The sequence below is a fragment of the Serinus canaria genome, chromosome 1A (assembly GCF_022539315.1).
Source record: "Serinus canaria isolate serCan28SL12 chromosome 1A, serCan2020, whole genome shotgun sequence".
Lineage (NCBI taxonomy): Eukaryota > Metazoa > Chordata > Aves > Passeriformes > Fringillidae > Serinus > Serinus canaria.
The window spans coordinates 70,619,172-70,641,900 of record NC_066314.1 but is presented as its reverse complement, the minus strand read 5'-3'; the positions used below and the strand labels follow the sequence as shown (position 1 = coordinate 70,641,900).

Here is a 22,729-nt window from a genome sequence, read left to right as displayed (position 1 = left end):
GAGGCTTTGAAATGCCAGTCAACCTGCAGTTTGTTCCTTCAGCTTTTCTGAGCATGTTCCTGAGACAATTTGCCTCTGAGCTGATCACCCAACAAATCCCTTTGTTCTTCAACTAGGAAGCACTGCCCAAAAGGATATAATTGGGTTTTCAGTGTTCTGAAAAGCTGTTTTGACAATTGAAGAATTTATGTTTCCTAACATTTAAAACCAGAGGTTTGTACAACAGAATATCTTCCAGACTTGCAACAAATTTTATGAAGAACAAGGAATTTTATGTCCCATAAATTTGGTTTTGAGTCTAGAGGGCATGAATATGCTTTGCCAAAACAAAAGCAAAGCCCCCAAATCTGTGCCAGTGCAAATCAATGTACTAAACTGCTTCCTTAAGGCAGAAATTGTTATGGCAGTATCCAGTATCCATTCCCAGCTGTGGCTCTGTGCAGATGCAGCTCACATTCCCAGCTGTGGTTCTGTGCAGCTCACATTCCCAGCTGTGGCTCTGTGCAGATGCAGCTCACATTCCCAGCTGTGGTTCTGTGCAGATGCAGCTCACATTCCCAGCTGGGGTTCTGTGCAGATGCAGCTCACATTCCCAGCTGTGGCTCTGTGCAGCTCACATTCCCAGCTGTGGTTCTGTACAGATGCAGCTCACATTCCCAGCTGTGGCTCTGTGCAGCTCACATTCCCAGCTGTGGCTCTGTGCAGATGCAGCTCACATTCCCAGCTGTGGTTCTGTGCAGATGCAGCTCACATTCCCAGCTGTGGCTCTGTGCAGATGCAGCTCACATTCCCAGCTGTGGTTCTGTGCAGATGCAGCTCACATTCCCAGCTGTGGCTCTGTGCAGCTCACATTCCCAGCTGTGGCTCTGTGCAGATGCAGCTCCCATTCCCAGCTGTGGTTCTGTGCAGATGCAGCTCACATTCCCAGCTGTGGCTCTGTGCAGATGCAGCTCACATTCCCAGCTGTGGTTCTGTGCAGATGCAGCTCACATTCCCAGCTGTGGCTCTGTGCAGCTCACATTCCCAGCTGTGGTTCTGTACAGATGCAGCTCACATTCCCAGCTGTGGTTCTGTGCAGCTCACATTCCCAGCTGTGGTTCTGTGCAGCTCACATTCCCAGCTGTGGCTCTGTGCAGATGCAGCTCACATTCCCAGCTGTGGTTCTGTGCAGCTCACATTCCCAGCTGTGGCTCTGTGCAGATGCAGCTCACATTCCCAGCTGTGGTTCTGTGCAGATGCAGCTCACATTCCCAGCTGTGGCTCTGTGCAGATGCAGCTCACATTCCCAGCTTTTCATGGATTGGAAGTGGCTGCTTACAGCTGCAAAGGGCTATTGGACCCTAGAGGTTTCAAAATAAGGTGTTGTGTTTGGAGTGAGGTCAGAATTGTCCTTTTTTGGCAGGTAAATCATCATGACACATAACATTGATACAAGACCAATAATGGATTGTTCTCTGCATTTTTCACTGAGGACTTGAAGGAGTATCTACTGATTCTGAGATGAGCTGTCTAATGGCCTTAATTGAATTCAAATGGTCTCCTCTTGTTGTTTTAACCAGAACTATTTGTGCTTGGTCAAGTTTTGCAGTGTTCAGTAATCAGCAAGCTAATGTCATTCCCCTCTCCCTTTCTGACCCTGTGCCACCCTTTCCTAAAGTCCACCCAGCCTGGAAATTTGCACACATAGGTGCACTCCTAAAGCTCTTCTCTTGCTTGTGGGTGCTCTCTGGATGCCTTCAGTGGGCAGGAGTGTCAGCACCTCACTCTCAGAGATCTGACAGAGATGTAGCCCTTGGCCTTTTTTATTTTCCAGGGAAGAGAATGAGATGGGCTTAATTTTCCTTCTGAGAACTCAGTGCATGTCTGTCACATCTGAGCACTCCAAAATGCACAGCTGACACAATTTGGCAAAACCACAAGTTGCCCCATACTTGGTTAATTTTCAACAATGTAGATTTAAAGTCAAAGTTCAAGTGCCCCATATCAGTGATTTCTTGCAGAAAACTTTTCAAAACTGTAAGTACCTCACTGTTTTGCCATGAGGATATTTTCCTTTGTCTCAGTCTAGCATTAGTGTAATTGCATTTGAGTAACAGTTTGAACTGTACTTAGTAAAACAAGATTTCAAAAAGCTTTTTGCAACCAGAAAAATAAATTAGTTAAAAATTCTGCCACCATAATTGCTTTCTGAATCGTTATGTTTTGTGATTTTTAACCCTGTAAACAAAACAAAGATGTGGCAGTTTGTCTGTATGACTAAGCTGAGCTAAATGGAAGATGAATTTTACTTTGAAAGTAGCAAATCCTCTTGGGATTTAGGCAACTTGCAAAACATTGCATCATCGACTTTAAATCCAGATATTGGGGTGGTTTCTTCCTTTTTAATAGTTAGCTAGAGTGATGATGCCTTGTGCAGGCTGAGCTGGAGCAGAGGCTGGGCAGAGTCCCAGAATAAAGCAGGGATTGATTCCAAGGATCTCCTCCATGGACCCACCTTGGGCAGCACCAGAGCCCAGCCAGGGCTGCCCCCAAGATGACCCAAAATGGCCCCAAAATGCCCGGCCGGGCACGGGGTCTCTCCCTGGGATCAGCTCTGCTCCATTCCCACCTTGCAGTTCATTGTCCCAGCCCAGCTTTAGCCCAGGCACTCCCACCCTGCTTGTTTTTCTCTCTCCAGCCCACGGGGTTTGTGCTCCTGGGCTGGGATTGGGATCATTTGTCCTTGGTGCCCAGCTGGAGCAGGAATTGTTTTGTCTCCCTGCTCTGTGCACAGAGCTCACCATCCCCTGATGTGAAGCTCAGACCTGCACACCAAAGCAGCACAGAACCTGAAAAATATCAAAGCTAAGCCTGAGGCATCAGTAAATGTGATTTAATGGGATGGTTTGTGTGGGACAAGTGGGTCCAAAGTGATGTCTCAGAGCTTGCCTGCCTGCTGCTGTCAGCTGCCCCAAACCAGCCTCTCTTGGTGCTCACTGGAAGGCTCAGCTTTGGTTTTAAGCCAGCCTTGTTCAGCCCAGGTCACCCCAGGTGCTCTGAGCTGCCCCACAGTGAGAAATCTCTGTGCCTGTGCAGGGTGGGTGTCTTCTGATCCCCTGTCTGTCCTTCTGGCTGTCCCTGCAGGTTCACTCAGTGCAGAGGACTGCAAGAGGCAGTCCTGGGCCATTGCCAGCTTCCTGGCCTGCCACAGATTTGTCACCAGCTCAGTGCAGAAGTGGAGGGAGGATTTTTACTGCCCTGTTCCCTGAAATTTCAGTGGCATTGCAGGCTGAGGAGAGGGATTCAGGTGCAGGTGCTCACGTGACAGCTGGTAGGTCAGTAACAACCCGAGAGCAAACTTTGCATACCCATTTTAATATAACAGCATTTTAACAGAGCTATATTTTGGGCTGTTTAATGAGCTACAGAGGTTTGCAGGTGAGTCTGAAGAGCCCAAGAGTGTAACCAAGGCACCCAAGAGGAATGCACAATGGAGAGCAGGTAGATGGAGAAGGGAGTGGGAGCACACCTGGTTCATGGGACCAAGAAATGTGTGTTCATAGGCACAGAAATGGTAATTTAAATTCTAACCTGGACTTAAATGGGGTGTGAGTGCACCTGAGCTGAGTGAGTTATGCACCTGTGTCTTTCTGATAATTCAGGCTGTTAGTCTGCGTTGGCATCAGTAGCATTTGATGAAGTGTGACCCCAAAATTATATAAAGCTGGGGAAAGCAATTTCAGAAACAGAGCTGGAAATAATGATTCTGTCTACTTGGTTATGCAATTAATAATCTTAATAATCTTCCCAGTAAAGAAATTGGTCGAAATGCTTTTTTTCCTGGATCATAATTTATGCTCTGAGGAAAGGTATGAATAATTAAAGGCAAACAAAGCTGCTTTGACTGCTGTAATTGCATGAGGAGCAGTGTGATGTGTCTGACTCCCCCAGCCAGGTAACAGCTTGCTGTCTGGTATCCTGTAGCACCAGGGGGGAAAACTTGCAATTGGCCAGATGATGTGTGTGATAGTGAAATGCAGGGAAATGCAGTGAAACTGTACAGAAAGGGAAAGAACCCCTTTGCCAGCTCCTGGAAGAGGACAGATATAGAGCACTGTCATGTTTTGGTATTGCTGGTGGGCTTCAGAGAAAAGCAGTATTTAGATAGAGCATAAATGGTTCCCTGAGATATAAATTTTATTTCAAATTAAAAAAAAAATAGCTGTACTAGCACAGTTTAGTCCTGTGATTGAACACAGTTTGTAGAAGTATCTGTGAGCAAAGCAGAGATAAAATCTCTGTATCTGTCACACTCATTGAACACAGTTTGTAGAAGTATCTGTGAGCAAAGCAGAGATAAAATCTCTGTATCTGTCACACTCATTGTACACAGTTTGTAGAAGTATCTGTGAGCAAAGCAGAGATAAAATCTCTGTATCTATCACACTCATTGTACACAGTTTGTAGAAGTATCTGTGAGCAAAGCAGAGATAAAATCTCTGTATCTATCACACTCATTGTCTGAGTGCTGAGCACCTCCAGTTAATTGGAAGGTATTTCCAGGAAGGCTGTAATTATGCTTTTAAAAACTGCAAGTGAGAAGGAGTTAACGCCTGTGGGCTGCTAGGAATCAAGTTAGTTAGGAAACACATTTGAGAGGATTAACATTGTTGTAGAAATGAATGTTTGGAGAGATTGGCCAGGAGGGTGCTGAGGTGAAGAATTTCAAAGGCAGCTGAGTCCTGCTGGTGGGCTGGTCAAGCTTCTCCCCATCCCTGGACCCATGAGGTGGAAAGCTCAGGGCAGAGCAGGTGCTGCAGGATCCCTTGGGAAGTGTAGCCCAGACCAAAGAGGGAATTCACCTGGACCCATCCTGCCTATCAGGTAGGGCTCTGCCTTGCCCTGGTTTTCTTCAGCAGCTTGCTCCATCAGGCCTCAGGGAACTGTATTGCATACTTTAATTTAATGGAGTCTCTGTAGGAGCCCTTGGAATGAACAGAACCAAATTTGGATTCATTGTGCAAACCCTCAGATGTGTTGGGGCTTTTACAGGTCCCTATATCCAATCCCTTCTCCTTCTTTGAACACACTTTTGGAATTTATGTAAAATGTTAAGAAGCTTGCAGCCTAGAATCTGGGAGACACTCCAAGTTGAGATGGAGATAAGCAAAAGCAGGCAGATGAATAAAGAGGAATGTTTTTGACAATCTTGGGAGGGGAAGGAGAAAGGAGTCTGTTTTGTTTCCATTTAGAGCTTGGTGCTTTTGGTTTTATTTTGTTTTCCTCTAATTTTAATGCCAAGAGATTAATGTCTCTACTCTAACCAAGTTATTTCATTTAGAATAAAATCCATCAGCTGGTAGGCTTCGTTGCAATCCAGTTAGCAATTATTATTTATTATTAAAAATGCTAAAATATCAAATCTCTTAGAAGGAATATCATCTCTCTGCAAACATGGGACAAAACCAATTTTTCTTTTCTCTCATTTTTTTTTTCCAACACTGTAATGGGATGGCTGGCAGACTCAGAAACAGACACCAGTGTCAATTAAAAAAGGCAACATGAAGGAGCCTGAGAAGCCACATGCAGAGGACAAATTCTGCTGCATTTCCAAGCTGAAGGTACAGAAATATTTTGGTGATTTGGAAGGAGCACACAACTGTAATTACTTGCATTTACAGTATTTTGGTAGAAGTTACAGCCTAGATGAAAGGAATGGGTAAGCTGTTCTTTTTTACCCTTAATGCCCTTACAAAAGTTTGGAAACAGCTCTGCTGGTTTTTGCTCTCCCTGAACCTTCCACTCTGGGATATGTTGGAGGTTTGATTGCTGCTTTGAAGCTCCACCACTGCCTTTGTACAATCCCTCCACTCCAACACATTTACCCTTCCTTAGAGCTCTGAAATGAGCTGGGATGTGGCAGGAAAAACTGCCTGTTGATCTTGACTGGTAATTCAAGTTGTTAATGAATGCTGGAAAATCTTGTAAAATAACTTTAAAAAATAGTAATTAAAAGCCCAAATGCATTTATTTTGCTTTTTAGCTTTTGTAGCAGATGTGTGTAAAAATAATATTGATTTCCTTTCATAAATGCTGTTTATAAAGAAGCCTGAAGTTAAAAGGGTTTGGATACTGCTGCCCTCACTAATTTTAACTTTTCAGCTGTCATTTGCAACTACCTGTCTTGTAAAAATGACATGTTATTTCTCCTTTTGGTTGAAATTCCTTGTTCTGGCCTCGTGAGCTCTGCTGAGGTGGGAGAGCAGATCCTGGGAGGAGCAATTCCTCTGGAGGAGAGGATCTCAGGTCTGCAAGCCATTTGTCACTTGGGTGAACAGGGAAGGTCCTGCAGGTGGCAACCTTGCACTGCTGCCTTGGCTGGGGTTTCTGGAGGCAGTCTTGGGCCCTTAGAGAAGATGAAGAACATCTTCTCTAGCTGCCCAAGAAGTTAGAGAAGATGGTTTTTCTGTTTGTTTGTTTGGTTTTGGTTTTTTTTTTTTTTTTTGTGTGTGTGTGTTTTGTTTTGTTTTTTTATTGTTTTTTTTTGTTCAGCCAAGCCATAACTCTAGACAGGAATAGGTGATGGGATTTACACACACACCCCAGTGGAACAGAACTGCTCACTTTTCTAACTGGAAGCACACCTTCACTGGAGGAAACAACCAAAGAATATTCATAAATATGTAATTTTTTATGCATTCTTCCCGTTCCTAGGTATTTCTGCTGGCACTGTCACTTGCCTTCCTGGGGAAAACCATGTCTGGTGCTTACATGAACAGCATGTACACCCAGATAGAGAAACAATTTAACATCCCAGCTTCTCTAGTGGGCATCATCAATGGAAGCTTTGAAATTGGTAATCTCTCCTTTTGATATTTCTGCTTCTTTGAAAATGTAATTTGTGGTCTGAGCATGTCTTAGTGACTCTCATCTGCTCTCAGTCACTCTGTGTGACAAGAGTGGCCAACTCTGTCATTCTTCTGAGCTGGTATCATTTCATGTCTTGGAAATGAGTAGGACCACGTGAATGGGCAAACTGAGGTTTAAAAACTGCTTCAGCTGATTTCTGCACTCTCATAGGATATGACAGAGCAACTAAAAAAACAGAACTAGTTTATGAGATGTTTTCTTCAGAAATATTCAATACACAAAAAACCCCCAACTGTGTAAACTTTGTCTGAATTGAAGATCATATTTAGCATTTTGCAGTTCCTTTAATTGAACTTGGTGGGAGTGCACTGTGAATCCTTTCCTAAACTCAATAATATTTTAAATTTTTTTACCTGTACAACTGTCCTTGCAAAGAGTTTCCAGTTCTACTTGTAGTGTCCCTTACCTGGCCTGTCAGTAAGTTTTATTGTCCAGGGATAAACTTAAATGTGCATATTTAAGTGTCATTCAAGGCACTGATTCAGCACAGCCTGTTTAGAAATGCTGCATAAAAAAGGCATTGTTTTCTTTCAGAGCTCGTCACTCAGAGACAGGATTTTGTTCTTCTGACAAAAAGATCATAAAATTAGTAGGTGTAAAATGATTAAATTGCTATTTTTATAGGGCCTGATTCATAACATGAAGCTTGATTCTTTTCTTAGTTGCATAGCAATAAATGGAGAAAATCAACTGCTTCTGAGTGAAAGTGGAGGAGAGGAAAATGAAGATTTTTAGTCCATTTTTGTTTTTAAATGGTACTAGGTATAAAAACCTGTGGGTTTTTTATTATTAAGCAATTAATAAAATTAATATTAAATTATTATTCCTTTTTTTTTTTTTTTTTTTTTTGTAAGATGGTCCTCTGGTGTTAATTATTTCCAGTACAAAAATACTATGATATACACTTCTGTATTTCCCTACATGTTACCAAATAAAGTATCCTAGGGGAATATTCCTAATAACATTCCTATGTCCTTCTGCAGTCCCTGGGCCTGATCTCTGTGCCATTAGTGGGAGATTTCTCCTCTATAAAGGTGCACTCAGAAATCTCTCTCACTGTGATCTCTTTTCCATCCTGCCTTTAATTCTCATGTTCTCTTCATGTGATGTAACTCTCCCAAAAAAGAGCCCAGCAGGGAATTACTGCACCGTGTAGGCAGTTCCTGTCTAGTGGCACTTTCTAAAGACAGAAAAAGAAGCAGAAGCTGAGCTCACAAGACATGCTCAAGTTTGTAACTATTATGGGATGCCTTGGCTGGCAGATGGTGACCCAGGTTCTCTTTGCAGGTAACTTGCTGCTGATAGCATTTGTGAGCTACTTTGGAGCAAAGCTTCACAGACCCAGAATAATTGCTTTGGGCTGCACAGTTCTGTCCTTTGGATGTCTTTTGATATCCCTTCCTCATTTTCTGTTTGGGAGGTGAGTGTGGTGCTTCACCCACAGCAGCTTCTGGGGTGCTTGCTGGCATTAACCCTTTCATGCTTCCACTGAGGGTGCTGCTCTTGGGGAGAGACATTGCTGAGCATGGATTCAGCCTGATCATGGCAGATTCTTTGGGTTTGCTGCTGAGATGGCTCCCAAAGTCAGTCACCACCTCCTGAGGGCAGTCACCCCTCTGCTGGGCACCTGCCTTTGCCTTTGCCTTCCTCCTTTTGCTCCCCCTTGCATGGGCTCTCCCAGGTGACAGCTGTGATACTCTCACTTTTAGCTCTTACCTGCTTGGATGGGCAATGGAAACTGGGGTGTTTGAAGATCTCTTGGTCTGGAAGCTGGATGAGAGATCAAACCTGGTCACTGTGCTGGCAAGAATGAAATTATCTAAATTGTGTATTATCAGTCATCACAAACTGGCACAACAAAATGACAGTGTTATGTAAATCTCTTTTAACCTGAACAATGCAGAGTGAAAACTGGGACTTTGTCTTCTCCACACTTCTAGGAATTTATTCAGAGAAAGAGACCTCCCAGATGATAAGGAGTAGATGTTTCTCAAGCTATTTGCACTGCCAAATTAATTTGGTGTATCCACAGTGCAGAGATGCTGTCTACCTGATCTGACTAAAAGGAAAGCTAAAAGCAAATTTAGTACTGACCATTTTATACATAATGATCCTTCAACTCCTTTGAAATTAGTTTTTGCTTGGCTTTAAAATAAATAGTAATGTAAGTTTGGGTAGGCTTGAATCAGCAAGGTGTTTTTGATCCTTCAGTCTTGTGTCCAGAGTGGAAAGGCTCTGGCTGCCTACTCTTATAGGTAACTCCCTGACTCCAGCACAGACAAATGAGAGGGTTCTCATGAATATCTTCTGGACCTGTACGTGCCTCCTTTCCTTTCTTTCCACCAGGTATCACATTGAAAGCAGCATTTCACAATGGGAGAATGTTTCAGTGATGCCTCTGTGCCTTGTGAATCCAAACTTGTCCTCTTTGCCTACAGAGGAGCCATCAACAGGTCTGACTTTTCCTATGTCTGTTAACGGGGTTTTTTCTGTGTCTATGGTGTCTAAATAAATGGATTTTTGCTTTTATTGGCAATCCCTTCAGGGTTCTGCTTTTGATCAGTGCTTTTTGAAGGCCTAGAAACTAGAGGTCAGGAAATTTCCTGTGTTTCTTTGGTCTGTGACTCCAGAGCTAAAACATTTCTTTCATGCAGTTTTCACCTGATCCAGGCAGTTCAGTTAACATCCCTGGCAGTCCACTTTGGGATAGTAGAGCACCAGGCTGTTCTCACAAATATTCCTCTTTTTAACTTGAAATTCTATGATAGCAGGAGGAGGTGGGAAGCATATTTCAGCAATGGGTAAGAGGCATAAGGATGTTTTTATTGTTGTACCATGTGGGAAATAAAAGAAAGAAACAGAGCTAGAACTAAAATATAGATCTCATTTCCCTTTAGAGAAAATAGATAAAACTAGGCTAAAACTCATCTGTGAGACTGAAACATGGATGTGCACTAGGAATGTGCCTGTGAAGGAACTGCTGGGAAGTCAGAGGGCTCAGAGGAAAGCATTCCATGAGCACACACAAAATCCTCATGCTGAGGGTGGCATTAACCTCCTGGGCTTTAGCTAGCCCAGGGAAAGCTCTCAGCCTGAGCCATCCTTCAGACCCCCTTGGCTGCTGGGCAAGGAGACCACAGGGCTCCTGCAGAGCTTGCTGTAAGGGGCAAGAGAGCTGACAAAGGGGGCAGCAGCATCATAAAGCCCCCCAGGACAGACAGACAGACATGCTCTGTACTCAGGATGGACCAGGTGGCCTCTTGGGTGGGCTCTGGCTGCTGGAACTTTGGTGATTGCTGGATGGGAGAAGAGAGGTGAGCTGAGCCCCAGAGCTCAGCTCCATCAGGGTGTGCTGAGCTGGGTCCCACTGCTGTAACACCTGGATGTGGGGGCATCCAACCTGGCCTCCTGATGGGCTTCCCTGGCTCTCCACTCAGTGATGGGGGCATCCAACCCTGGCCTCATGCTGGGCTTCCCTGGCTCTCCTCTCAGTGATGAGGGCAGCTGCCAAGCTCTCCAAGGCCCCACACATCAGTCCAGATGGTAATTTTTGCATCTTTGCAAAAGGAAGTGAAATCTGCACATCTAACAGCACTTGGCATTAACCTTTCAGTTGAAGATTTTAGATACTTTCTGATCTTTTTCCCATTTTATAAATGCAAAAATAAAGGCATAGAAAGGCAAATAATTTTCCTCTAAATGATGCACATCCACTCAATATGCACATAGTTCCTCATGCCTATGAATTTACTTAGGTAAGGTGATTGTTTATTAAATAATTTATTAAATAATTATTAAATAATTTGTTAATTAAATAATTTCATCTAAATGATGTACAGCTACTCAATTTGCACATAGATCCCATAGATCCTTATGCCTGTGAATGTATTTGGGTAAGGTGATTGTTTATTAAATAATTTTCATCTAAATTATGTACAGCTACTCAATATGCACTTAGATCCTCATGCCTATGGATATACTTGGGTAAGGTGATTGTTTAATAAATAATGGTGATTTTTTTTATGAAATAATTTTCTTCTAAATGATGTACAACCACTCAGTATGCACATAGATCCCACAGATCCTCATGTCTTTGAATATACTTGGGTAACATGATTGTTTCTTTATGAAATAATTTTCATTTAAATTATGTACAGCCACTCAATATGCACATAGAACCCAAAAATCCTCATGCCTATTAACATACTTGGGTAAGATCATTGTTTATGAAATAATTTTCATTTAAATGATGTACAGCCACTCAATATGCACATAGAACCCAAAAATTCTCCTGCCTATGACTACACTTGGGTAGGATGATTGTTTCTGTATTGGTTTATGGACCAGCCAGGCTGTGATATTCACATATCTGAGTCCATTTCCTCTGTGAAGGGAAAACTGGACTGAATGTGACCACACCTGCAGGTGGATTGCTTCACCTTTACCATTGGAACAGGAGATCTGGGTTTCATCTGTGGCCAGGCACCCAGAAAGGCAGCAGCTGCTGCTAACAGAGCTGGTTCTTTTTGGTTAATGGATTTGCACCGAGAAATCTCAGCATGACAAAGAGCAGTGGAATCTGAAGCAGACTGTGGGATGAAGAAATCTCAGTTCAAGGAGAGAGAGAGGAAGGAAAAATTATTGTGACCTGTTATTCATCTTTTCTTTTTATAGGACAGGCTTACCCACCAAAGCTTAAGCTATTGGTCAGTTCTTTGTCTCCAGATTTGCATTAATATTTGGAACTAAAACATTCATTCTGACTTTTTGTTTCATCCTCAGAATGCGAACAAGAGCCTGGGTCCCTGCTGTGGATTTTTGTGATGGTTGGAAACATCGTGAGAGGGATGGGGGAAACTCCCATCATGCCTTTAGGCATTTCCTATTTGGAGGATTTTGCCAAAGCAGAGAATTCACCTTTCTACCTGGGTAAATCCACCCTGTTGGGATAATTCCCCTTTCTACCTGGGTAAATCCACCCTGTTGGGATAATTCCCCTTTCTACCTGGGTAAATCCACCCTGTTGGGTTAATTCACTTTTCTACCTGGGTAAATCCACCCTGTTGGGGTAATTCCCCTTTCTACCTGGGTAAATCCACCCTATTGGGATAATTCTCCTTTCTACCTGGGTAAATCCACCCTGTTGGGATGATTCCCCTTTCTACCTGGGTAAATCCACCCTGTTGGGATGATTCCCCTTTCTACCTGGGTAAATCCACCCTGTTGGGTTAATTCCCCTTTCTACCTGGGTAAATCCACCCTGTTGGGATGATTCCCCTTCTCCAAACACACTCACACAAACAAAAGCAAAAGAAAGGATTATTGTGATGTCCTTCAGCCCAATACAGGAAGGCAGAAAACAGTAATTATCAAAACAATAATATTTTAGAACTTGTAATTTAACCAGAGAGAAACCTGTTGGAATGAGGCCATTTTTAGGTGTAAATGCTTTTCCACTAGAGCTGTCCTAGCCACATGTAACAATTCCAAGATAATTGTGACTGGGTTCTAATTCAGAATATTTTCTCTTTTTCCTACTCTAGCATGTCTACATACAGCAACTGTCATTGGCCCCTTCCTTGGATTGTTGTTGGCTTCGTTCTGTGCAGAGCTGTTTGTTGACATTGGATCAGTAGGTGCAGGTAATGGGTGAACACATAAAACCTTATTTTAAAGTCTGCAGTTGGTGTATTTTTCAGAGCTAAAAGATGTTTCCTTGGTAATGTCAGTTAGCTCTACCTGAGTTCATTGGTGATCATTTTAGAATGGAAGATCTGGCTATAATATTAAACTCATATATGCACTAATCAATGTGCTTGTAAACTATTTGATGAAAAATTGTGTCATCTGGCTTAACAGAGGAAAGGATTAGAATTAATTGAATGCAAGCCACTGAAATTTGCCAGAAAATTAGCAACAGTAGCAAAGAAAACTGGAGAATATTCTCCCTCATGAGCCTCATTTTAAGAATCATGAAAATGCTTCTGTGCCAGAGATGACTGGGAAAGCCCAAGATTGGGCTTTCCAAAGAATGTTCCTGAAGTGATCAAGGGGTCTGCTTTTGTGTTTTCTTGCAGATGAGATAACCATAGCAGCCACTGATGCCCGCTGGGTTGGGGCATGGTGGCTGGGCATTCTGATCTGTGCACTGCTCAATCTCCTGGTGGCAATTCCCTTCTGGTTCTTGCCCAAGTCCCTGGTGAAGGAAGGTGAAGCCAATGAGCCTGAGGAGACAAGTGAAAAAAGTGCAACCCCACTGCAAGAAAACGATAAGAATGAGAGCAAACAGACCATGTATGAGATTGCTAAAGGCAAGTTGTGTTGCATTTTATTTCCTTCTGAATTTAGAACCAAGGTGGGAACTCTGTGTAATTAAAGGTGGGTCCAAGATGTGCAGTGCCTGCTCTGTTGTGATGTCTCTGCAGCTCAAGGGATTTGTGAGGAGTTTAGAATGGCTCCTTGCAGAGGAGGAAAGCTGATTTCATAGATCTGGGATCTGGATCCTTCCTTTTCTCTCCTGCAATTCAGGTGTATGTAAATCTTCTCTTCCCAAGAGAGGGCTGAAGCTCTGAAATTTGGGTAGGAATCTGGGCATGAGGTGCAGATATTGATTGCTTGTACCCCACATTCACTGGGCAGAAAGGCAGAAACCCAACATAAATCTTGTGCACTTCTTGAGTCCAGCTGAAAGCCCCAAAAGGGAATTGACAGGTCCTTAAGTGTCTCATAAACATTTAATTACTGCTCAACAGATGTATTTGATTCACATTCATCCATGTCACCACTGGCAGCTTTCACATCCATGGGCTTTCAAACCCATGTATCTGCAGGAGGATGGTTTTTTCCTTCTTTATTTGAAGGAAACATCCTTCCTACACTTCCTGGGAATGTAAGTGAATAAACTATGTCAAAAGCTAGGATTTTCAGAGCAGAAGAGCCCTGTCCTGCTCAGGGCCCTCTGACAGGAGCTCAGAAATTTTCAGCAAGTAAATTCCAAGTGGCAGCTGCCTCTCTGTGCTGTTTCCAGCTGGGTCCTGCAGATTGACCCCAGCCAGAGTGAGTCCTTAGGTCCTGGCTGATCTTGCAGCTTCATTTTGATAAGCAGAGCCTCTCTTTCTGCTGTCACCTAGCCTGAAATGAATCCATGACTGAAATACTGCTCTCCCAGCTCAGCTGTGGCTCCTTTGTGCTCCAGGGCTACAGGAATGTGCTCTTTGCTGACAAAGTGACAAAACTATCTTTTGCCTCCTTAAAAAGGAAATAAGTCTAGAAGTTTCTCAATCAAGTAAAAAAGGCATCTCCTAGGACTTAGAAGACTTCAAACTTAAAGAGAGGTAATTGGCTGAGAGCTAAAAAGTCTTGCTTAGTCAATTTACCAGGGGCAGGAGGGCCTCTTGCACCTAGATCAGTTTTTCTCTGTAAAGAGCTTTGTTATTTTGCTTTTATTAAAACCTTTTTGTTTCCAGCAATGCCACAGAAGCCATCCTGCTGATTTGATGCCTTCTGAGGTAGCTGAGCTATCTGGGGTGTGAAATAGATCTCCAAGAGCTCAAGGAAACTCCAGTTTCCCAGGGTCCCTTCAGAGCTGATGTTTTTGTGGTCATTCCCTGCCTGTGTTGGTGGGAATCTTCACTGTCCCTGAATGTCCTGAATGCAGAAGCATTTCCTTCCACAACATAGTTGTGGTTGTGAGGGACTTGTGGAGCTCACCTGGCCCAACCCCTGTTCAACCACTCACAGCCTATTGACCAGGGCATACTCAGACAACTTTTTAAGGGATTTCAAGTCAAAAGTTGATGTTTTTATAGTTAAAAATAACCTAAAATAAAATTACTTTAATAACAATAAAATTTCCTTAAGAAGCTCTGATTCAAAATACCACTGCATGTGTAAATAATGCAGCTTATTTATAGTGTTTCTAATATTTGACTGATTTTTGAAAGATTTGCATACAGATCCACTTCTAATAAGGTACTTCCTTAGCTCTGGAAGATATACACCCATCCTAAGGGGTGCCCACTTTTATTGTTTTGTAGATGCTTAAATTTATCTGCAGAGTTTCTTGACAATAGCTCAGCACTTTGATTAACAGAGAACATTAGACAAAGGGGAATTGTGGGGCTTTTTTTATGGTCCAAATCCTGACTTAATGGGCATTACTCAGAGGAAAGACCTGTGTAAATCAGTTTCTCAGATGCTTACTTGGCTGAAAACTGGCTGGTGCAGATTTTGAGAGGATGGAGGGAGTAACTGTGCTCAGAGCTCTCTTCAGGCCTCTTCTGCCCAGCAGCAAACCCCAGGATCAGAGCTCAGCTCTCTGGGGCAGCTTGTCACAGCTCTTTTTCTGCACCCTCTGGATGATGCAGGACAGGGCTTTGCTGAGTGCTCTGGGGGCATGAGGTGAGAGAAAAGGGAGGGAAGATGGGGCACCAGCTGCTGCTGCTGCTGCTGTGATTTATTATTTTTGAATAGGAGCAGCAGCACTGGTGTGCATGTGTGTGTGTGAGGTATCTCTGGGGAGAGGAGACCCTGGGCTAAGCAGGAAATCTTTGGTCTGTGGTGTCTGGCAAAGCACCAGGTTTATCCTGATCCAGTTCAGGACCATTTCTGTTCCCCCCTTTTCCCTACAGACATGCTGAGCAATGGGTCAGTCTTTTCCTAAAGCACCACACTAACTCAAGGCATTTTTTCCTTGCAGATTTCATCCCCTTCCTCAAGGCTCTGTTTCACAACCCTGTGTATATGTTATTTATATGCATCACTGTGCTCCAGTTCAGTGCCTTTGATGGCATGATATCCTTCATGCCCAAGTATCTGGAACAGCAGTTTGGGAAATCTGCATCAGATGCCATCTTTTTGATTGGTATGTTTGCATTTTGATGTCTTTATTCAAATAATCCATATTTTCACATATATACATATGTTAATCTGTATTTATATCTACATACTGAGGTTAAATGCTTCTACAGGTGAGGGATATCACATTACAAAGCATTTCTCAATGCCAATGCATTTTCTGCTAAACATCTAATTTTTTGTGCACAATTTTCTAATCTAATTCCCATCTTTTCAACTGGCTCAGAAAACTCAGCTGATATGAAACCAAGCCCTGTGATGTTTGTGTAAAACCACTTCCAACGTGTCTTTCAGTCAGAATTTGCTTTTTAAGCATCAATCATCAAAGAATGATGTGAGAGCACCTTCTCAAAACTGAAAAGCCTGTTCCTCCTTTCTGTCATGCTTAGAGTGCATTAAGATGTACCTTAATTGAGATGTGCACTTAATTAAGACGTGCACAGATCTTTCTGTTGAGTTTCTCAGTCAGCTGGAGAGGCTGGATTGAAACCATATCATTTTTTTTCTTCCTCTTTTTGTTGTTGTCGTTGAGTTGGACCTAGAGTGCAACTCTAGATTGCCATTTTCCAATTAATAATTATTCCAAGAATTAATTTTAACCCTACCCTGTAGCTCCCTCCCCAAGCAGTTCTCACCTGCTGTTGACTTTGGCAGAGGTTTTGAAAGGAAATTAGCAGGGACCCATTTCTGATTGTAGCTAAACGATTCAGCCCCAGGCACTCTCTGAGTCTTTACCCTCACAGCAGCTCCAGTAGCTCCCTCTCTAGCTGCCCTGTAGTAGAGTAGCTCTGCTGGTCTCCTTTGTTTTAACATGGAAGTTTCACTTGTTTAACTAGGTGTTTACAACTTGCCAGTTCTATGCGTTGGGTATTTTTCTGGCGGCTTGTTCATGAAGAAATTCAAGATAAATCTCTATCAGGCTGCGAACATAGCATTTTGGGTATCTTTACTGGAATACCTTCTCTACTTTGCTGCCTATTGGACTGTCTGTGATACCTCACCAGTTGCTGGTCTAACAGTTTCCTATCAAGGGTATGTTCTTTGGGACTCAGGAGGACTTCAGCCTTAAGACACCAGGATGATTTTTCTTGTCAGGAATCAGCCAGGAGCTCCATTGCAGTTCCCTGTTCTAAATGCTCAAAGCTTTTTGCTTGCATTAGACATTAGGTCTGTTATGCCTGTTTCAAACAACAAAAGTGTATTTAAACAGATATCCATGCAGTTGCATGTCCATATTAATTCTTTCACTAATACAATTACTAAAGTGATGTAACTGCAGGTGAAAATAAAAATTGTTGCTCAAATCAGGCATAGCTGAGTGCAATTTCAGAATGAGAGAGGAAAACATCCCCTTCTTGATCTTACACTGGTTTACTCAAATTTGACGACTGTCAAGTTATCAGAGGATATTTTATCTGCAGTTTCTTGATTTGAAGCCTGCCGTTGATCATTGGGAATCACAGAATGGTTTGGGTTGAAGGGATCTTTGGGAGCCTCTATTTCCAACCTCCCTGCCATGGGCAGGGGCACTTCCACTGGGCCAGGTTGTGCTGTGTGTCTGTAAATGGACATGGAGGTGTAGATTCAACACCCAAGGACAATCAAGAACGTACATGCCATAGATGAGAAAAAAGCTGTGGGGTATTCATACCTAATTCACATTATGAATGCCATATAATCCAATTTAGTGTCCTGTAGAGAGATAGAAAGGCATGAGTTCAGGGCAGGAGCATGTAGGATTGGGTCCTGATTCAACACTTGAGCTAGAACAGAATTTAAGCATTGCACAGGGTCACTGTGGGGATCTCATGACTGAAGTATTTATTCATCTTCTCAATGTGTTTCAGAATAGAGCAAGTTTCATATGCAGAAAATACCCTGCTGGCTGGCTGCAACATGGATTGTGATTGCCCACTTAAAATCTGGGACCCAGTTTGTGGGAGCAATGGGATCACTTATGTGTCACCTTGTCTTGCTGGCTGTAAATCCTCAAGAGGAACTGGAAGGAGTTTGGTAAGGCATGCATTTTATTTTATTTTATACCAAATTTATAACTATGAAATATAGTAGGTGACAAAGATTTATACCAATATAGGGTGGGGAATAATGTACATAATTCATGTGCCTTTAATATATATTAATATATTTTTACCTTATATCTTACATATGCACGTAAATTGAATATATAAGGTAAAAGATTTGAACAAATTCACTGAGTAGCACCAGAAATTTCAAACTGCATAATGAAAATCAGTTTAAATTATAAAGTAGAATGAAGAAGAATTGTTCTCTACTGAGAACTAAGGAATCTCAAGTGCTTGACACAGAGTGAAAAGTTATTCTGAAAGTGGTGCCAATTGGAAACCTGAGTGCCCAAGAACATTTCAGCCAAAATGAAAAGTCTATAGCATGGACTTAACAATCTCTTTTACCCTGTAGATTTAAACAGGTAACCAGGCATTACAGAACTTTTATCCCCAAATTCAGGGGGTGGCTGGGCCTGTGCCTGGCAGACTGGGAGGGAGGCTGAGTGCAGTGCTGCTCATGAGTGCAGGACACAGCGAGATGGGTGCCAGCAGTGTGGCTTTGCCATCAGAGTGTGAGTTTGGACAATCTGTGTGATTGAAATACTCTTTTGATAGGTCTTTGAAAACTGCACCTGTGTTGCAGCCTCAGGGTTTTCGTCTCAAAACTTCTCTGCAACTCTGGGCCACTGTGATGGGCATGAAAGCTGTGACAAGATGCTCCATTATTTTTTAATCCTGACATTAGTCTGCAGCTTCATTTTTTCCTTAGCAGCCATGCCTGGATACATGGTCTTGATAAGGTACAGGAAAATTTCCTTGTCTTCTGAAACCTACCAGACTTTTTATTCTGAGATTTTAATTCTCCAGGGAATTAAAAGGTGTTTAGTTTGCATATGGAAGGAGGAAGAGCAGAAAAATCTGATGTCATTTCTGTGCTGTTAAGGTTCAGTGTGTGTCAAATCACCTTTGTAATCTGATGTAATCCAGATAAAGCTTCAGCTTTGTCCTGAGTGAATGCAGGAGCCCTGAGTCAGGGCACTTGGATATTGAGTGGTGTGTGACACCTGTGAATTTACCAATCATTTTAATCAAATCATAATTTAAGATCTTGATTAAGGCACAACTACCCTGCACTTTGTGTTGGCCCTGATACCATACCCTGTCAGCAGCTTTTCCTTTGGTGATTTGGCAGTCCTGGATAAGGAAATTTTTAGCAAACATCACCTAATGAGCATAATAAACCATTATTAGAATGGTTTGGCCCTAATGTGATGAAGAACTTAATTAAAAAAAAAGGTTAAACATCTCTTATTAATGTCACCTCTGCCAATAAGTGTACATTGCAATTATCCTCCAGGTCTCTGAAGCCTGAAGAGAAGTCCTTTGGAGTGGGCATCCATGGGCTGGCTTCAAGAGTATTTGGTAAGAAAACATCTCACACACTTCAGAAGAGCAGTTAGGGCTGACCTGGAGCTAGAGAAGGATCCCTCAGGGCTATGGGCATGGCACAGGAGTCACTGCTTCTGAGCAGTGCCTTTGGTCAGGAAGCATTTAGGATTCTTTTTACAGCTCTCAGAGCATGGCAAAGTGGAGCTGCTTGCAGTTTGCATCTTTTTTTGTACTGGTAATAGGCTTGGTTCAACCCCAGTCAGGATCTAAGTACCATGCATCCACTTATTCTCCTCCCACGTGGAATAGGGAGGAGAGCTGGAAAAGCAGAGCGTGCAGGTTGAGTGAAGAATAGTTTAGCAATGAAAGAAAGTAAAATAATAATAATAATAATAATAATAATAATAATAATAATAATAATAATAATAATAGTAGGAAAAATAGAGGAATAAAACAAAAGAAAGAAAAGTGATGCAGAATAAAATTGTCTGTGAGCTGTTGCCCAACACCCATCCCACCCCCAAGCAGCACTTGGTCCCTCCCTGCCACTTCTCTCCCCTCTGTGCACTAAGCATGACACTGCAGGCTGTGGAATTTGGGCCAGTTTGGGCCAGCTGCCCTGGCCATGCTCCCCCTGGTTTCCTGTGCAGCTCCTCACAAACAGAGCATGAGGCACAGAGAACTCCTGGATGTCAGCTCTCCTTAGCAGCAACTGAAACATCAGTTCAATTAAATATCAGAATAACAGCATTATTCTGATATTAAATCCAAACCACAGCACTGTTCCAGCTGCTCAGGAGAAAACTACCTGTATTAACTGTGTATTGCAGAAAGCAGGAGACAGGACTGCATCTGGAAAGGCATTTGGCATTTCTTCACTCTTATTGGTTTTGTTTATTGAAGGCAGCATTGCCTCTCACTGATGAGAGAAAACCTTGAGTTCTGAGTAGGAGACACTGTCCATGCTGCTGCATTTGGGTGTTGTTTAACAGGCAGCAGGGGAGAAAATGTTTGGCTGAGGGCAGGAATAAGAGGGAACACAAGGTAAATAGAGAATGAGGCCATGAGCTGCAAGGGGACAGGACAGATGGAGCAGGTGACAAACAGCTGAGGCTCTGTGGAGGATCTGATAACCAGAAGGAAATCACAGAAATGTTCCTCATGTTCTTTTTAGCTGGAATTCCATCTCCCATTTATTTTGGAGCTTTGATAGACACCACTTGCCTGAAGTGGGGCACCATGACTTGTGGTGGAGAAGGAGCGTGTAGGATGTATGATATTGTCACCTACAGGTATGTCTTCTACTTTATTTTAATTTCTCCTTCTTGCTCTATTATTGCATGCACAGAGATGTAATTTTATGCACTTTATGTCTCCCTAGCAGACAAACTGCTCCTGGGTTAGAGATATGACACAATTTTATTTGCCTTTATTGGCAAAGTGCAACCTTTGACACAGACACTGGGAAAACCTTTGGGCAAAAATGTTCTGGTGCCAGAATATTCACCAATAACCTTTCATGAGAACAAGCTTTGAAAACACTGAATTATCATAAAAATACTGAGAAACAGCTTATGTGGGAAAAAGGTTCAATGGGTGACTGCAATATCTTTGACCAGGAAATGATTGAAACAGTACTTGGGTTTAAAAGAGAAGAATTTCATGGAGAAGATGATACAGCTTCTTAAGTTGGAAATTTGCAGAATTCTTATTTCCAGAATACTGCACTCCATGTTTTTGGAGTCCTTCAAGGATCAATGTGTGATTTTAAAGAAAAATCTTGTTGAATTTGTGGCCTCATACCAATTCCTTGTAGTACTGTGCTGAGGTTGGTTTGGAAGGATATTCTTGTGAATAAGAAATGTTAACCAGGTAGGCTGAGCCCTTTCAGGACTCTCTTTTCCCTGTGGATAAAGCCAGTACCAGGTGCCTGCCTTGACTGGCTAAATCATTTCCCTGACACTGGGAGAGGTAAAAGGCCAATTTACCTTTTCCTATTCTCTGTTCTCACAGTCCCATCTTCTGTGAGACCCAAAAGCATCAGGGTGGCTGTGTGACCTTCCCAAAACAATGCTTGCTGAACAGATTTGCCCTTTTTTTACAAATGCATCTCTTTAATGGAACTCATTGTTTGTTTCAGGTGGCTCTACCTTGGCCTGCCAGCAGTGTTACGGGGAGTGTCCTACATCCCAAGCACACTTGTTCTCCTCATTTTAAAGAAGAAACTGAAATCTGAAAAGCCAGTCTTATTAAATGAGCCAATAGAAATGCAGGATAAAGGACAAGAAGCAGTGAAATAGCATTTCACAGAAGGACATGTTGGGAAAAAAACCATTGCAGTGTAAATATTGGATATATCCCTGTAAAAATTTTGTACTTTAAATGAGGAGCACTTGGACAGAGATCAATAGAATTACACATAGTTGTATCCTACTCACATTATAAAAGTATCAGTGTATAAACACAAGGCAAGGGAAAAACACATTTGGTGCAAAAGAACAAGGACTAGAAATAAGGAAACTGAAGAAATGCCAGGTGTGAGTGGTCTGAGCAAAGGGCTCTGAAGGAGGATAATATGTGTGCAGTCCTGTTCCACTGAAAATAGGGAGAATTTTGCATTTGACTCCAAGTGATGCCAGATTTCACCTAGGATTTCTCACATGGTTTCTGTCAGAGTGTCACTGACTGTAGACAGCATTTGTGGCTTCTTCAGGCCCCAGTTTTCCATAAATGTATTTAATGACATTATTAGTCCTTTCAGGCAGGGATTATTTGTTATTCTGCAGAGTATAGGGGGTCAATATAGTGGTTTATGACATGGTCTGGGTGTTGTGGTAATAACAATAAATTTTAAAAAATCCATTTTTAAAAAATGCTGTGTAATGGTGATGTTTTAAGATTTGAATTGAGATTGACAAGGAAAGGTCATCAGGAATGATTGCTTCAGTTACCTGCTGCCCCAGGACATCTTAAATGTCTAGGGAAATAAAACCCTAAATGTCTCAGGTAACAACAATTAAAGAAAACCCTGCTGATATGAGTCATACAAGGTGTCTCTGTGGTTTAATGCATCCATGCTTAGCTTCTAATCTGGCCCTGCCTCATGTTTGGCCCCAGTGCAGAGCACCCTTAGCTCTGTCTGCCAGTGCCCATGCAATAACTTCTTGAGGCTTTTTATTACAGGTCCTGGTTATTTTATATTTTATTTTATTATTTTATTTTATTTTATTTTATTTTATTTTATTTTATTTTATTTTATTTTATTTTATTTTATTTTATTTTATTTATTTTATTTTATTTTATTTTATTTTATTTATTTTATTTTATTTTATTTTATTTTATTTTATTTATTTTATTTTATTTTAGGTCCTGGTTATTATTCCCTACTGCATAAGGCATGGAGGGAGTTTGTGGAGCTACCACAGACCTGCAAATATTTCCTACTAATTTATTCTACCTGGCACAGACCTGCTCCCATTTAAACCATCTGGGACCTTCTGCAGCCACCAAGAAGTGGGAAGGATATTTTGCCACAGAAGTTCATTAGC

At 42.1% G+C, this 22,729-nt stretch overlaps 1 protein-coding gene across 2 annotated transcripts; it reads left to right on the top strand.

Moving 5' to 3' along the window:
• The first annotated feature begins 1,969 nt into the window (after nt 1–1,969).
• Nucleotides 1,970–22,003, top strand: LOC103820494 (solute carrier organic anion transporter family member 1A2). 2 transcript variants are annotated; one of them, XM_018919860.3, is made up of 15 exons: nt 1,970–2,016; nt 5,502–5,600; nt 6,694–6,835; nt 8,197–8,329; nt 9,256–9,362; nt 11,692–11,838; nt 12,453–12,551; nt 12,987–13,220; nt 15,608–15,772; nt 16,602–16,797; nt 17,613–17,778; nt 18,408–18,592; nt 19,150–19,214; nt 20,356–20,473; nt 21,322–22,003. In XM_018919860.3, exons 2-15 carry the CDS (start codon nt 5,541–5,543, stop codon nt 21,479–21,481), a joined length of 1,977 nt encoding a protein of 658 aa, XP_018775405.1. In that variant the 5' UTR covers nt 1,970–2,016; nt 5,502–5,540; the 3' UTR covers nt 21,482–22,003. The 2 variants fall into 2 exon arrangements, with proteins under 2 accessions (XP_018775405.1, XP_050826044.1); XM_050970087.1 differs by lacking the exons at nt 1,970–2,016; nt 6,694–6,835; nt 8,197–8,329 and having other exon boundaries at nt 5,503–5,600.
• Nucleotides 22,004–22,729: the final 726 nt, after the last annotated feature.